A 16,272-nucleotide genomic window follows, 5' to 3' on the forward strand; every position below is an offset into this window, starting at 1 on the left:
AATAGGATACATCTATATGAATGAACGGTGCATAGACACACGATTCTTAAACATTGCCCTCTCCCCCTCCAGCATGCTTTTAATCAAGCAATCCCAGGCCACCTTAGCGATCGTATTAACTGTGCAAATGAACTGGCCAACACCAACGTGATGACTCAGCCAGAAAAGGGCCTTTAGTTTTATTTATTTTTTTAAAAAATAAAGCCTAAGTGAAGCCACCTGTGGAACCATTTGAGAAAACAGAGCAGAGAAAGCCGTCAAGTGATGTGAGTGCAACAGCCGGGCAAGACAGCGACCATAGTATGAGGGACAAACCACAACTTGTGGCTTCTAGGGCTGGGGGCCAAGACTATATGTTTTGACCCATCTCATGTTCACACTTGCCCTTCCAGGAACTGTCACTGTGGGTTTCTCTTCATGCATTTTCTGTCTTCCCGGATTTTCAAGGCTTCAAATTTTAATCTCTCCATATATATATATATATATTCTATCCTTCACCATGAGCTTGTTTTCTCCTGCTCTGGAAGGCGGGAACCGAACCAATGGATTCAAGTTACAAGAAAGGAGATTCAGACTAAACATTAGGAAGAACTTTCTGCCCAGTATACCTGAAGGAGCATCTCCACCCCCATCGTTCAGCCCAGATACTGAGCTCCAATTCCGAGGGCCTTCTGGCAATTCCCTCACTGCGATCAGCCAAGTTACAGGGAACCAGGCAGAGTGCCTTCTCAGTAGTGGCACCCGCCCTGTGGAACGCTGTCCCATCAGATGTCAAGGAAATAAACAACTATCTGACTTTTAGAAGACATCTGAAGGCAGCCCTGTTTAGGGAAGTTTAATTTCATGTTTGATGTTTTATCATGTTTTTAATATTCTGTTGGGAGCCACCAGATGGGCGGGGTATAAACAATAAAACATTATTATTATTATTATTATTATTATTATTATTATTATTATTATTAATTGACAGTGGAATGGTCTCCCTGGGGAGGTGTGGACTCTCCTTCCTAAGAGGTTTATAAGCAGAGGCTGGATGGCCATCTGTCAGGGATGATTTAGTGTTTGCTCAGGGTTTTTGTGTCAGAGTCATGTGGGTAGGTCCTTTATTTATATATTTATCAGCACAGGTGACAGCACAGGTGTCAAAAAAGGGGCGGGGGGAGATTCCAGCTATAACTGTCAGGCAGAGTGGTCAACAATGGATGAAGGAACTAAGTGATGACGGTGTAATCCTGTCAGCCAAAATGGAGGGTGCTATCAGTCTCTGCTGCTGAGCAAACTGTAAAGTATATTTTCTTGCAAATTCCAGTTCCTCCACCTCCTGAGAATCTACCTGATGAAAATGACAGGACTGTCATTAAAACATCATCTCTCCTTGGGAGTTTATTTGCACTCCATCTCCAGCTGCTAGTCAGGAGAAGGCCACACCCAGGCTGACATGAATCTTATTTTATTCGACTGGACTCTGTATTCCCTTGTGGTCCACGCAGCTCTGTGACACACAGACAGTAGCCTTTTACACTCCTTGACCTTTGGGCCTCATTTGGGGAGGGTGGGGACAACAACAAACAACAACATTTTCCTCTCCTCTTTGGACCCATATCTTCTAATCTATACATTTGCTAGTTGTCAGGAGGGCAGTCGAGACTCATTGTTTTTCACCCAATGCTGGTTGTCTTAAAAAGCAATCCAAAGGGCAGCCTACCCTGTAAGCTCATCATTCCACAAATCTTTTTTTTTTAATCTGTTGGCCCTCGCTAAAAGGCAAATGCAACACAACAGATTCATAGCTGAGATGGTTTGTTTTAAGAATTTGCTAATCCCACATGCTGGGGTCAGGATGCTGAACAGTTGGCTTCAGAGTGAGGATTTGGAGAATATGACATTAAATACAAAATGCGTATGAAAAGCCAGTAAGTTTGAATAATATTTTCAAGGTTCCAGATCAGTTTGGCTTTAGAGACGCCATGGGTGCAGACACTAAGGTGTCAAAGCAGAGTTGTACAATGTATATATTCTGTTTGTGGTGAATGAACCTTGAGGTACTTTGGATGTGCTTTAACACACAAAGTTTGAGCTACAGAGCTCATATCATTTTATTCATGTTGCCAAGTCATTCAAAAAACGGGGACTTGAAGTTCCCAACTTAATGCTCTCCAAACCACTGAAGGGACAAACTGAGTAAACTCAATGAACTATTGTTTCATATTCTTGGCAGCGGCAAAAGAAACAGAAGAGCAAACACAATTGAGAGAAACCGATATTGGGCTTAAAGAACAGTGACAACTTGAACGGAGGCAGCGAAAGGATCTCTACATGGTCAGATATAACTAGCAGCAATGGATAGAAACCACTGGTAACCTGTTCACTGGTGTTGTATCCACTTTCAAATGGAGTTAACTGGGGTGATATTGATTATTAATCCACCTGGTCAAAAGCAGCAGTGGGTTTACCGCTGACAGAAACCAGAGACTCGTTCTCTTTAAAGAAATTTGTAATAATAATAACAATTTATTACTTATACCCCGCCCATCTGACCAAATCTCCCCAGCCACTCTGGGTGGCTCCTAACAGAATATTAAAAACATGATAAAACGTCAAACATTGAAACTTCCCTAAACAGGGCTGCCTTCAGAAGTCTTCTAAAAGTCAGATAGTTGTTTATTTCCTTGACATCTGATGGGAGGGCATTCCACAGGGCGGGTGCCACCACTGAGAAGGCCCTCTGCCTGGTTCCCTGTAACTTGGCTTCTCGCAATGAGGGAACCACCAGAAGGTCCTCGGAGCTGGACCTCAGGCTGAACGATGGGGATGGAGACGCTCCTTCAGGTATACTGGGCCGAGGCCGTTTAGGGCTTTAAAGGTCAGCACCAACACTTTGAATTCTGCTTGGAAATGTACTGGAAGCCGATGTTGGTCTTTCAGGACCGGTGTTATATGGTCTCAATGGCCACTCCCAATCACCAGTCAAGCTGCTGCATTGGATATTAGACCCAATTGGGTACAGTGATACCTCAGATTAAGTACTTAATTCGTCTGGAGATCTGTACTTAACCTGAAACTGTTCTTAACCTGAAGCACCACTTTAGCTAATGGGGCCTCCTGCTGCCGCCGCGCCGCCGGAGCACGATTTCTGTTCTCATCCTGAAGCAAAGTTCTTAACCTGAAGCACTATTTCTGGGTTAGCGGAGTCTGTAACCTGAAGCGTATGTAACCTTAGGTACCACTGTATTTGAAAGGTCCAGGGGCTTCCTTGCATGCAAAGAAGCATACAAAGTCTCCCGCAGAGCTGAGAACATGGAGCGGACTGGAGGGGACAGGAGAGGGAGAGAGGAAGTTCCAATATTGTGTGCACGGAACTTGCTTCTGCTGCATCACTGGATACAGCATCACGGGCATAATTTCTCTACTTTTAAAAGAGCTTCTCTGGTCACCTGGCTGCTTCCTGGCCCAGTTCTCAGTGCTGGTGCTTTACTTCTAAAGCCCTGAATGACTCGGAGTCCAAGTGCCTTAGGTGCCAAGCTGATACTTCAATATCAACTTAACCATATTCTAACATCATCTGCAGATGCCCTCCCCCTGGACACCTTCACGTCCAAAGCGAAGCATAAGGCATGGGCTTTTTCAGCTGTGACGCCCTGGTTATGGAATGTATGCCCTTCCGGGGGAGGGGGCCTTGCCTGACACTAATATTGTTTTTCTTTTAGGCACCAGGCAAACAGCTATTTATGTGTCTGGGCTTATAAAATGCTTTTCACATTCTTTTAAGTTTCATTGACTAAACCTTTATCTGCTGACCTCATATCTCTCTTTCTTTCTCTCTCTCTCTCTTTTTATATATAAAAATGCATTAGTGGTGTTTTTTTGGGGGGTGTCATATTTAAATCTTGTAAACCACCCAGCAATAAAAGGGTGGTATAAAAAGTTTTAAAAGCTTTAAATAAATAAAGGCTGGATTATGATCAGAGAGATATTTGTGAACCCTGCTACCTTCCAAGGTGCTGTTGGAAGGAGAATGTTTTCTGTTGCAGATTCCAGGCTGCAAAAGTGCCTGTCTGTTATCTTGATGGCATTCCGATGCCGGCAAAAGGATATATTTGCTCCAGGATCCTTTTGCCTTGTGAAATCTTTTATTTGTCTAGTTCCCAAGCAAACAGAGACTTCTCCGGCTGACCTCAGGGGATGGGCAGAGTAGTTTTGGGGTAGGAGGGGTGTGTGTTGTCTTTTAAGCATCCTATTTCTAAGCCATTTAGAGTTTAAAGGTGATTGTCAGGCTTATATTCAAACTACTTTATTATATAAACAAGTAGTAATGTGCATTTTTTTTATCACCATCATAGCAGGTGTAATCACAAAACACTGGTACTAATTTGATGATTTTCACATTTATCTTGAATGTTGACATGGTTTTTGGGCCTCAGTTTAGTCTTAAGTCATATTTCGTTTTATGGCACATGACTAAATATTAATATATTTGGGGGTGGAACCTCTTTACAGCAATCTTTGGAATGTTTACATGTTCATTTATACTTTTCAGAAGAGTATGGTATGAGATTTGGGGTCACTGAGAAGGAGAACTTCATTTGCTCTGATGAGTGATGCCAAAGGCTGGATCCCTCTGCAAGCTTAGGTGAAACATGATCAAACAAGTCATGAAACTTTGTCTTACCTTGACTTTTTTACCAAGTCGATCCTTCCATTTCTCAGCTATGGAGCCTTCTACCAACAACAACCTACACATTTACAGGAAAACAATGTCAACAATGCATCGTAATATATGATATGATATGATATGATGACATGATGTGACGTGATGTGACACACACACACATAAGCATAATGAATATATTTAGGGACAAAGGGAATGCTTCATGTTCAAGAAGGGGGAAAAGCAACCTATGAAGACAGGGGTCACCAATATGATGCCTTCCCATCTATCCCTGCCAGCATGACCAATGGTAAGGAATGACAGCAGTTCTGGTGTAGTGGTTACGAGCGGTAGACTCGTAATCTGGTGAACCGGGTTCGATTCCCCGCACCTACACATGCAGCTGCTGGGTGACCTTGGGCTAGTCACACTTCTCTGAAGTCTCTCAGCCTCACTCACTTCACAGAGTGTTTGTTGTGGGGGAGGAAGGGAAAGGAGATTGTTAGCCGCTTTGAAACTCCTTAATTCAGTGATAAAGCGGGATATCAAATCCAAACTCTTCTTTTTCTTCAAACTCTTCTTCCCTGGTAATTTCCACCCCCACCCCACCCCCATACCGCTACATCCCTAGAAGTGTTTTCTGGCAGCTACATTACTCGCTGAGGGGAAGATACTTATGTTACTTTCATTTCCACACTTTAAAGCCTTGCACAGTCCGGACCAATGTGTCAGGGAGCATCTTCTTCCATATGCATCAGCCTGGTTACTGATACATCTTCAGATGAGGCCTTGTTCAGCATACTTAAAAGACCTTTGGAAGGCTAGTTTCCAATGTGCAATGGGAGCTTTTATGTAGTGGTACAAACCGATGTAGCATCCCTCTTCAGGAAGACCCACCATAGGGAGCGGGGGAGAATGAAGAGTTACCTCGAGCGCTCTTCGTCTTCGTAACCCATAATGATGTATTCTTCATTAGCACTGAGAGGTGGGCAGAGGCAGCCAGAGTTTGTGTACAGGTTTACAATGTCCCTAGGAATGTTCACCAAGGAAGATTTTAGTATCTCCTTCACTTCCACTACTGCTGTGACATCGTGACATTTGGTCTTCACCTCCTTCACTTTAGCTCGAATGACTGGAGAAAAATAACAGAAAGAGGGGTTAAGGTTACGGCAGCCAGAGCTGCATCAGCCTAAAGCTTTTACTCCTTTGAATATTTATATGCTTCTCCTCCTGAGTCCAATGTCGTGTCTGCTTGTTTGTTTTAAATGGAAGTCTTATCGTCATGTTATGGTGCTATTTATTTTGTTAAGGTGCTAATTATTATTTCACGCAGGGGCCCTGCAACACAGCGGCTTGTTTGTTTGTCCATATACTTCTTCATGTCCAAATCTACTTTGTATACTTTTATGAAGTCTAAAAAAACCCCGGCTAAACAAAATATAACCATCCGTAGTTACACTATCAAACAAACCAATTGAAACGCTGAAATGGATAAACACCCATAATCAAAACACACAATAAATCAGCCTCATTAAAATGAAAACACCGTTAAAAAAGAGGTTGAGAGATCGAGGGAATGTCTCCAAAAGCTGGTGGATTGGCAATACAAGTGGAGCTTCTCGTGTTTCAGCAGAACGTGCTACCTGTGGGAAACCCCCCACCCCACCCCGTTGCAACGAGAACATGTGGCAATGTTCTAACCACTCTCTTCCACGCTCGCTTTTGCCAGTTTCTCTCCTCCTCTCCCCATTCTGTGCCTAGTAATCCATCCTCGTTAGTCCTTTGGGGGTTTTCGCCCTCCATTTTGGAGGGATGGATGCAGTGGCGTAGCGTGGGTTGTCAGCACCCAGGGCAAGGCAAGTAATTTGCGCCCCCCCCCACTGCACTGTCCCTCCCCCAGATAGTCCCTCACTCTCTCTCTGCACTGCACGCCTGGCACCCTCCCCTCCACAGTGGGCGGCGACCCAGCGGCTCGGATCGGATTCGCACAGCCAGCACTGCAGTGAGAGAGAGTGAGTGAGCCAGGTAGGGGCAGAGAGCTGCGAGTGCCAGCGCCCCCCCCCCCAGATGTTGCGCCCGGTGCGGCCGGCCCCCCCTGCACCCCCCACGCTACGCCACTGGATGGATGCACTTGTGCCCAATCCTGTCATGGCCTGGGGTCAGACTCCCCTTCTTCAAAGGATGAGGCCAGAGGTCTAGAATAGGACTGAGGGATTAGCGCTCAGGCCCAGAAGCACCTAATCAACTGGAAGCATTTTCGCAAGCAAAACCCGTAGTGTTTCTGGCCTAAGGCATCGAGCTGCCCTCCTCTGACTCAGAGATCAAGCCAGCAACCAGTGAGAGTTGCTGAGTCCATCAGGAGAGTGTGGAGTTTAAGCTGGAAACTGAGAGCTGAATGGTCAGGTGGGGATGTGACTCTCAGTGAGGGAGAGGGACTGTCCATGTGTGTTTGGACTCTCTGAGTGCTTCCTAACTTTCTTCCCAGAAGGGCTTTCTTTGAAGGAAAGCACAAAGTCTGGGACAAAGTGCAGACGCCAGCCTTCCATCACAGCCTCTACTATTACACAAAAGCTATGATGCCCCAACAGGAGAGGCAGAAGCTAAGAAAGTCAGCTCTTCATTAACCTTCCCTGTTGCTGCCTCTGAAATGCCTTGAGCTAACGCAGCAGCTAGGAGAGGGTGGGAATGCATCTCTCCCATATTTCCTTCAAGAACCATCTTTATAATCCTGTAGGCAATGTAGTGTAGAGATTAGAGTATCACCAAGGACCTAGGAGGACAGGGCTCAAAACCCCATTAGGCCATGAAGCCAGTCACTGGGTGACCTCAGGCCAGTCACTGCCTCTCAGCCTAACCTACCTCACAGGGTTGTTTGTGCTTGGACATTTGCCACCTTAAGCTGTTTGGAGAAGAAAGGTATGATATAATGACAGAGAGAGAGAGAGAGAAAGAAAGAAAGAAAAAGAAAGAAAGAAAGAAAGAAAGAAAGAAAGAAAGAAAGAAAGAAAGAATCTACTAGTTAAAACAATAATCTAATCTTCACATTCTATTCCAGGGGTCAGCAAACTTTTTTAGCAGAGGACCAGTGCACCGTCCCTCAGACCATGTGGTGGGCCGGACTATATTGGGGGGGGGGTGAACAAATTCCTATGCCCCACAAATAATCCAGAGATGCATTTTAAATAAAAGCACACATTCTACTCATGTAAAAAAATACCAGACAGGCCCCACAAATACCCCAGAGCTGCATTTTAAATAAAAGCACACATTCTACTCATGTAAAAATACCAGACAGGCCTCACAAATAACCCAGAGATGCATTTTAAATAAAAGCACACATTCTACTCATGTAAAAACACCGCCCGTGGGCTGGATTGAGAAGGTGATTGGGCCACATCTGGCCCCCGGGCCTTAGTTTGCCTACCCCTGTTCTATTCTTTGCATGGAAATGGAAGGGTGTGGGGAGGAGGAGCCATTTGACAGGCATTTAGAATTAATTCATTTTCCCCAGCAGCTCTGGCTGAGATCACTTGCCTCGTGAGGGTGTGGAGTGGCAAGGGCAAATGCCAAGGAAACCGCTTCTATCAACCGTTTCCTGCTTCCACTGAACCTTCTGCCCTACTTCAAAGGTAGCTGAAGGCTGCTGTGCTTACCGTAGTTGTAATTGTTCCGAAGATAAGTCTTCTGGGTTGCTTTTATTGGCTTGCATTTGCAGCGCTCTGGGGGAGAAGCACAACAGAAATTCCTTGCATCAGAGGAAATAAACACTCAAAAGCCGTAAGCCGCACTATTCAATCTTTCCAGAATTTATTCATATATGCTGAAATGGTAGCAAGTCATTTGTAGTGGACGCCCAGGCCCTGTTGGATTGTGTGAGTGCCAGCAACAACAACTAACATTCTCTCTTGGAGAAAACTATTAAAGGTTCAGTATCCCCCCCCCCAAAAAAAAAGTACAAACAAAAAACCAATTTATTCCTGAGCCTGAAGTTAATAAAACCATGTCAGGCTAGGGCATGTCATTTTAGGGAGTGAAACTTAATTTTTGAAAATTTTGTTCACTGTGGAGTCTTAAAAATATGTTTTTGGGTGTGAGGAACTGGAATCTGCTATTATTTTTGTGACTGGACAACATTTAGCTTGGTAAGTCTATGCTTGATGAAAGTGCACATAAACTGGATAACCACAGAATCTCAATTTTACCTTCGGGAAATGTCAGGTAATGCTAAACAACAATGGTTTATTTATTTTATTATGTATTTATTAAATGTATATACCACCCTTCATCAAAAGATCTCACAGAATAAAATACAGGATTAAACAAAAGTAAATATTTAAACCGAAACAACAAGACAACTCCTCCCGCTTCCTACATAATAAATAGTAAACATAATATTGAGTATATAAATATACCTGCAAATGGTTGACAATCGTTCTTAATGATTTCTATGCATTTTTTCGATTTTACACACATTTCACTAAATTATGTTAATTTAACCAAAATATATTTTGAATTCCCAGGTCATGCTATAATTTTTTAGCACCTCTCACTTTGGGAATTTGAAAGTTGAAAAATCCGGGCATCAATCTACATAACGCTACAGGTGCCTTGTATCTGTCCCACCTTTTATTTCTAGAGCACTTGACCAGTGTAGGGGAAGAGGGGTGTCATCAAACAGCTGGCAGGTTAGGATACAGGTATGGAGACTCTTTGTAGCTGGCCCTCTGGGCTACCCAACCCCCAGGCCACATTCCTCACTGCCCCTGCTAAACACACTCATCCTTTGGGGCTTTTTGCCTGGCTAGAGGGTGTTCTTAAATTCTGATAATGCTTCTTGTTTTCCTGGATGGAGGAACGAGAAGGGTAGACATAGCCTGCTACAAAGGAAAGGGGCACATTGGTTTCTGGGCCTACCTTTGACTCAGGCCCTGCCCACCACTGGCACAAGAAAGGGGTTGGATAGCTCAGTTGGTTAGAGTGTGGTGCTGATGATGCCAAGGTTGCAAGTTTGATTCCCTTATGGGACAGCTGCATAATAATGGATCAAAGAGCTTCTATGAATGGTTACAATTGGGGGGGGAATGGCTAAAATGTTTTGATTTGAAAGACAGTTAAATTGATCTTTTAATCTACTCTTTGACGATACCTGGTGGGTGCTTATTTTTATATGTTTTATTACAAATATTGCGTGTGTGTGTTTTAAATTCTGTTTTACCTCTCTGATTATTTGCAAGAGGTTATTGGGTTGTTCCTGTTTTTATTTCGATTGTGTATTTTGTGTTTTTTATATTGTGATTTTATACCTGTGAACCAGTATAGGGCAGTATGGAAACTTAATAATAAACAAATAAGAAATAAATAAATATTCCTGCATTTCAGGGAGTTGGAGTAACTCTACAATTCTATAATCCCTAGCTTAGGGGAAGGAAACAAGCAGAGAGGGGAAACTTACACTGGTGATCACCCAATATCTACTCCCCCCCCCAAACTGATTTAGCAGATATAGAAGAGTGTGACCAGTTCACCCGTATTGGAGGCTGAGCCAAGAGGGCGTTGCTGGGGTGCCAAAACAATGGTGTAGAATGGAAGGCGAGGGGCAGGGGGCACCAAATTTTGGCATCGCACAGGGCACCGCTGAAATCTGAAAGCCCAAAGTCCACCACTGCCTCCGACCAAATACCAACAGTGGAGAAAAGTGAAACCAAGGATTGATTGGCTCTGTACCATAGGCAGCCATCGGACCAAAAGCCTCCTTCTAGCTGCTTAGAAATTTTCACTTGACTATCAAATGGTTGCTGGTAAGGCTGCCCAGCAGGCAAATCTCCCCCAGTCAGCCAACTGGTGGTCTATACCAGAAAATAGATGGGAAGAGAGGGAAGAGGAAGGACTCTGAGGGAGTAGAGAGTGGCTGGATGCTGAAGGCAGGAGGAAGTCTAGCAGAAAAGAAAGAATAAACTATGGAGCAAGCAGGATTGCTGAGGGAGGGAGATGTCCGCAAGAGGCAGGAGGTGTTGGGCTATGTGTTAAGGCAGAAAATGGGGGCAATGGGTCAAAGGAAGGAAGAAGAAAGGAAGCAAAGGGCCTCAGAAAAGGTGGGAAATACATGCAGTTTTTAAAATGTGAAAAGCAAGCACAGCAAACACACATACATTTGCAGGAATGTGGCGGGGGGAGAATGGCCAACTGGAAGCGAGTATCAGGGAATATTGTCACTAGTGAGAGGATAAGAATGCCCACTGTGTTTTTCACATGAATCTTCAGAAATTGGTCTCTCAAATCGAAAGAGGCAAGGAGGCAGCTGCATTCCACCCTTTGCAACTGCCCTTCCCTTTAACCACCAGCTGAAAGGTCAACCCCAAACTTCACTGAAAAGATGGGTTTGGGGCTAGGTCCCCTCATGGGGGTGCTTGGAACGGGGGGTGTGTGTCTCTAGGCATAAGGTACAGCAAGGGATGATGGGTAGAGTCACGTGAGAGAGCAGGGGACCTCTGGGTGGCGGAGCAGGAATGGAAAAGATCACTATAAATACTCCCAAGAATATAATGGCTCTTTGGCTGCATAAAACTCGGGCGATGGAAGTATTTACACCCATCTAAAATATTATTTTTAAAAAACAGAAATCTGGAGAATCTTTTAAGCAACATTTTTTTTAAAAAAAGAAAGGCTTATGAAACAGACAAAAATGTCATTTCCTAGCCAAAGAAAGAGGGGTAATATTTATACATAAGGTTTTGCCAGCTGACGTTGCCAGGGATGAGCCTTGACTTGATTAGATTTTGCACAGAGACATTATTCACCAGCGAAAATAACACACCAAAGAGAAGCTCCAACTTTCTTTTGAAATGCTCAGCCCAAGGTTTTTTTTCTTTAATCCTCACTGGAGGGCAGTGCTTAAAACGCAGAAGTAATAATACTCTTGTGTTCCTACAGCACTTCTTAGAATAGCTCAAAGAGCTGCACATACATTTTTCTTATTGGTAATTCTTATATCCCCAGGATGGGGAATCTGGGGCCTTCAAGATGCAGTTGGACTACAACTCCCATCCTTCCTCACCTCTGGCCATGCTGGCTGGGGCTGATGGGAGCTGGAGTCCCAAGAATGTCTGGAGGACACCAGGTACCCCATCTGTGCCTTATGAAAACCCTGCATGGCGGGCGGATTTCAGTTCTGGGGAACCTCCACCAGCATGGTTCAATGGCAAGGATGATGGGAGTTGTCATCCAATAACAACTTGAGGGCCACAGGTTTCCTGTTCCTGGTGCAGATGATAATGAGCTGGGTGGACCAGTGGTCTGATTTAGGAAAAGGCAGCAGCATCCTTTGACCCTAACCTCAAGTGTCCTTGCATATCTTTATTCACTTCCAAACCAGATAAAAATAAGCTGTCAGGCTGTTGGTCTCTCTAACCCAGTAGAGTCGTACCTTGGAAACCGAATGCCTTGGTACTCGGACGTTTTGGCTCCCGAATGCCACAGACCCAGAAGTGATTCTTCCAGTTTGCAAATGCCCTTTTGGAACCCGGACGTCTGACAGGTTCCGCGGCTTCTGATTGGCTTCAGGAGCTTTCTGCAGAAGTAGTGATTTGGTTTTCGAATGTTTTGGAAGTCGAACCGACTTCCAGAACAGATTCCCTTCGACTTCCAAGGTACGACTGTACATGAGGGTTGCTTGAGAAATTCCAACTTCTGTTAGTTCCTATACAAACTGGCCCCATCCTAATGTGTGGGTCAGAACTTGATTCTCCACCAGGATTTGCCCTTCCCAACTGTTCTAAATGCAGTTCTCAGATTTTTTAAAAAAGCATTGAAATACACTTCACAGTTTGAGAGAAGATGCATTAGAAATATGTTTTTGAATTTGTATGCAGATTTTTTTTTAATTGACAGATTAACATAGGAACAGGACAGTACAGTGGTACCTCGGGTTAAGTACTTAATTCGTTCCGGAGGTCCATTCTTAACCTGAAACTGTTCTTAACCTGAAGCACCACTTTAGCTAATGAGGCCTCCCGTTGCTGCCGCGCTGCCGGAGCACGATTTCTGTTCTCATCCTGAAGCAAAGTTCTGAACCTGAAGCACTATTTCTGGGTTAGCGGAGTCTATAACCTGAAGCGTATGTACTGTATGTACTGACTGTACTGATTTGTGGGTGAACATATAAGAAAGTAACACAAACAAGAAATGAACTGCTTCCCCCATCCTGACGGTCCACTACTGTATACTATTAACAGTTATATGACTCCGGCAGAGACCCTTCCCAGCCCTGCCAAGGCATTCAGTGTCACGCTAAGTAAAAGTACATGAGCAGGGCACTAGCTGAGCTTGTGTGGAAGAAGTTAAATGCAGTATTCACTATAGAACACAATTCAAAACTGCATTAAAAACACACACACACGGTAAAGTCTTGGCTTGTTTGATTCCTTGTTTATTTGCAGGTGCGGGATGTGTTACTTCACAACTTCACGACGAGGCGAAGTCGTGAAGGAACGCGCCCCACAACTGCAAATAAACAAGGAATTAAATAAACCAAGACTTTACCGTGTGCTTTTTTAAATGCAGTTTTCTAATTGTGTTCTATTGTGCAAAAGAAGGGCAGGAAACTAGCATGGCACTCATGGCCAGTGTGCAACAGATTACTGTAATCCTAGTACTTCCTGTTGCACAACAAGCTTCTGCTAGTGCAATGGTTGCATCAGATTTCACACTGCACAACCATTATTCTTACCCTTAGGTAAAGGGACCCCTGACCATTAGGTCCAGTTGTGGCCTACTCTGGGGTTGCAGCGCTCATCTCACTTTATTGGCCGAGGGAGCCGGCGTACAGCTTCCGGGTCATGTGGCCAGCATAACTAAGCTGCTTGTGGATAACCAGAGCAGCGCACAGAAACACCGTTTACCATCTCGCCTGAGTGGTACCTATTTATCTATTTGCACTGACATGCTTTCAAACTGCTAGGTTGGCAGGAGCAGGGACCGAGCAACCGGAGCTCACCCCGTCGTGGGGATTCGAGCCGCCAACCTTCTGATCGGCAAGTCCTAGAGTCAGTGGTTTAACCCACAGCGCCACCCGTGTCTCATTCTTAGCCTTACGCTAGCACAGTAGTCCTTACGCTGGTGATAAGACAACGCTGAATCCAGGCCAGTGATTCCTGAATTGCAGGGGGTTGGACTAGATGGCCCTTGGGGTCCCTTCCAACTCTACAATTCTGTGATTCTGTGATTCATTTACCTGGAGGTGCCAGGGATTGAACCGGGAACATTTTGCACACCAAGCACCTGCGCTGCCACTAAACTAAGTAAAAGGCAAATTAATACATTTCTCCCTGCGGTGCTCTTGATGTGGGGGGATACCGTGTCCAAAATCACTGCAAAAAGGGGCAGGCTGCCAGAAAAGTAAGCTAGGCAAAAAAAGAAGCAATTAAATAGCGGGTGCAAAAAGGAAGGTGGCCGTCCACTTTGCAGAGGGGCATTCCGTCACACACTACTGAATAAACACAGCGCTTGAGTTGCAGCCCCAAAGGGCCACAGGACTACCAACTTTATAAAACCTTTAAAAAACATGGTGGTTCCTTTTTTTTTAATCATTTTTATTGATTTTTCCAATAAAAAACATCCAATTAATATATCCAACCATAATACTCCAATTTAAATTAAAAAACTAAAATAAAAAAGACCAAATTATATTCCAAATTATAATTATTGATTTTTTGGTGCTCCCCACGGTCTGGATCTTTGAAGCATATCTGCACATCTCAGTCCTGCTTCTCCTCGTTGTTTCCATATTTTCCAATGTGGTGTGTTTTTTATACAATCAGGACAGTAGAATATATCCTGGTTTCGGGAAGGGGCACTGGACTTTGGCCCACAGCCACTCAGGCATGATGGAACAAGGAAGATAAGAGGAGGATTTGCTGGCTGGGAAATTGAGGGTGAGCTCTGGTAGATGCTGGAGAGGGAATGGCTTTGAAAACTTGACACACTGATATTTCAAGATGCACTTGCTGTGAAGCCCGATGGAGATGAGCTTTAGGGAATCCCATACTGGATGCTATCACTACTCTCCTTTACAATAGATCCACAGACAGGCCAGCTTTGTCGAAGAAAGAACCAAATTTCTAAAAAATGAACCTCAGGAAAAACACGTCAACTACAAGGTTTTAAAAGCTTATTCACATCACTTCCATCACAGAAAGCAATTTATATAATTTTACTCTTAGATGGGGCAAGGCACATAGCAATGCAAGAGTCAGCTTTTATAAAATACAACTTTCAAGGGAGTCCTGATGCCATTTCAGTAAAGGATGGCGTATCTGTGCATCAATTGCCATGGGGCCTGTCTGTATCCATGCAAGTCCTCTGCCAACTATTGCCCTCCAAGCCTCCAGAGGTGTAGAAGATACTGATCAAGATGGACTCTGTATCAAGCGCTTCCTCTTATGCCCAGGGACAGTATTATGGCACACATGTAGGCTCAACTGAACAGAGAGCCATGATTTGTGGACACCACCCATGTATTCCCTCCCACATTTCAACGGCACATTGAGCCTTTTTCAAACATTACACCAAACAGAAGTGGAAGCTGTCCTTCTGCACATCTGTACAGGTAACCTTCACTCCCCAAGAGTGTTCTCAAGTTGTTGGGGAAAGGGATTTTGTGTCGGGAGAGACATGGAGATTAGCCGTGTGGACAGTAGATTTGCAGGACCCTGATAAAGCAAGAACTACCCATAAACCTCCATTCAGCAGCTGCATTTCGTTAATGCCCTGGCTCTTTGACACATGAAGGATAGAGTTCACTTGCATTCAGCGCCTCTAAAGTTTTGCTGTTTTCTTAAATCTCCAGATTTCTTTCTTGTTGCCTGTCTGGCTCTGTGGGCAGAAACAATCAAAGGACCTTCCCCACCCCTCCAGCCATCATGTTGCTGTCAGGACATGATCACGACACATCATGGCATTAACACCCCACTGTCGTGACACATCAAGACGCTATTGCGTCACTGCATTGTTAAGATCTGCTCTCAAGACAGATAGCTCAATTGGTCGAGCATGAGACCCCTTAATCTCAGGGTTGTGGGTTCAAGGGCCACATTGGGCGAAAGATTCCTGCATTGCAGGGGGTTGGACCCTTGCGACCCCTTCCAAGGAGGAGGAGGAGGAGGAGGAGTTTGTACTTGACATCCCACCTTTCACTCCCTTTAAGGAGTCTCAAAGCGGCTAACAATCTCTTTTCCCTCCTCCCCCACAACAAACACTCTGTGAGGTGAGTGAGGCTGAGAGACTTCAAGGAAGTGTGACTAGCCCAAGGTCACCCAGCAGCTGCATGTGGAGGAGCAGGGAAGCGAACCCGGTTCACCAGATTACGAGTCTACCGCTCTTAACCACTACATCACACTGGCTCCCAACTCTACCATTCTATGATTCTATAAGAAAAAGAAGAAATGATTAGATAAAATGTACTCACCATTGCCGGCGCCTCTACAGTTGCCATTATTAGACTCCATAGGGAAATCTGGCATGAATTGTTAAATATGTAAAGAAATGTTAGTATTTTTAATATTGGATTATGTCAACACAGCCACATCAAAACGCTCCAATTTTAATACACTAAATATTAGAAAATAACG

The 16,272-nt window shown here is 44.4% G+C and overlaps 1 protein-coding gene across 2 annotated transcripts in view; it reads right to left on the reverse strand.

Moving 5' to 3' along the window:
* The window catches only part of FRZB (frizzled related protein), a 33,176-nt gene that overhangs the window by 4,670 nt on the left and 12,234 nt on the right, over positions 1 to 16,272 (reverse strand). The window contains exons 2-5 of one of the 2 annotated variants that reach the window (XM_083413158.1): positions 16,110 to 16,157; positions 8,302 to 8,367; positions 5,576 to 5,780; positions 4,670 to 4,733 (exon numbers count right to left, since the gene is read on the reverse strand). In XM_083413158.1, coding sequence (XP_083269284.1) covers positions 4,670 to 4,733; positions 5,576 to 5,780; positions 8,302 to 8,367; positions 16,110 to 16,157 — 383 coding nt within the window. The remainder of the gene's footprint in view (positions 1 to 4,669; positions 4,734 to 5,575; positions 5,781 to 8,301; positions 8,368 to 16,109; positions 16,158 to 16,272) is intronic. The other variant, XM_083413159.1, reaches the window with a different exon arrangement.

The sequence above is a fragment of the Podarcis tiliguerta genome (genome assembly GCF_965153285.1).
Source record: "Podarcis tiliguerta genome assembly, chromosome: 1".
In the NCBI taxonomy this organism is placed as follows: Eukaryota; Metazoa; Chordata; class Lepidosauria; order Squamata; family Lacertidae; genus Podarcis; species Podarcis tiliguerta.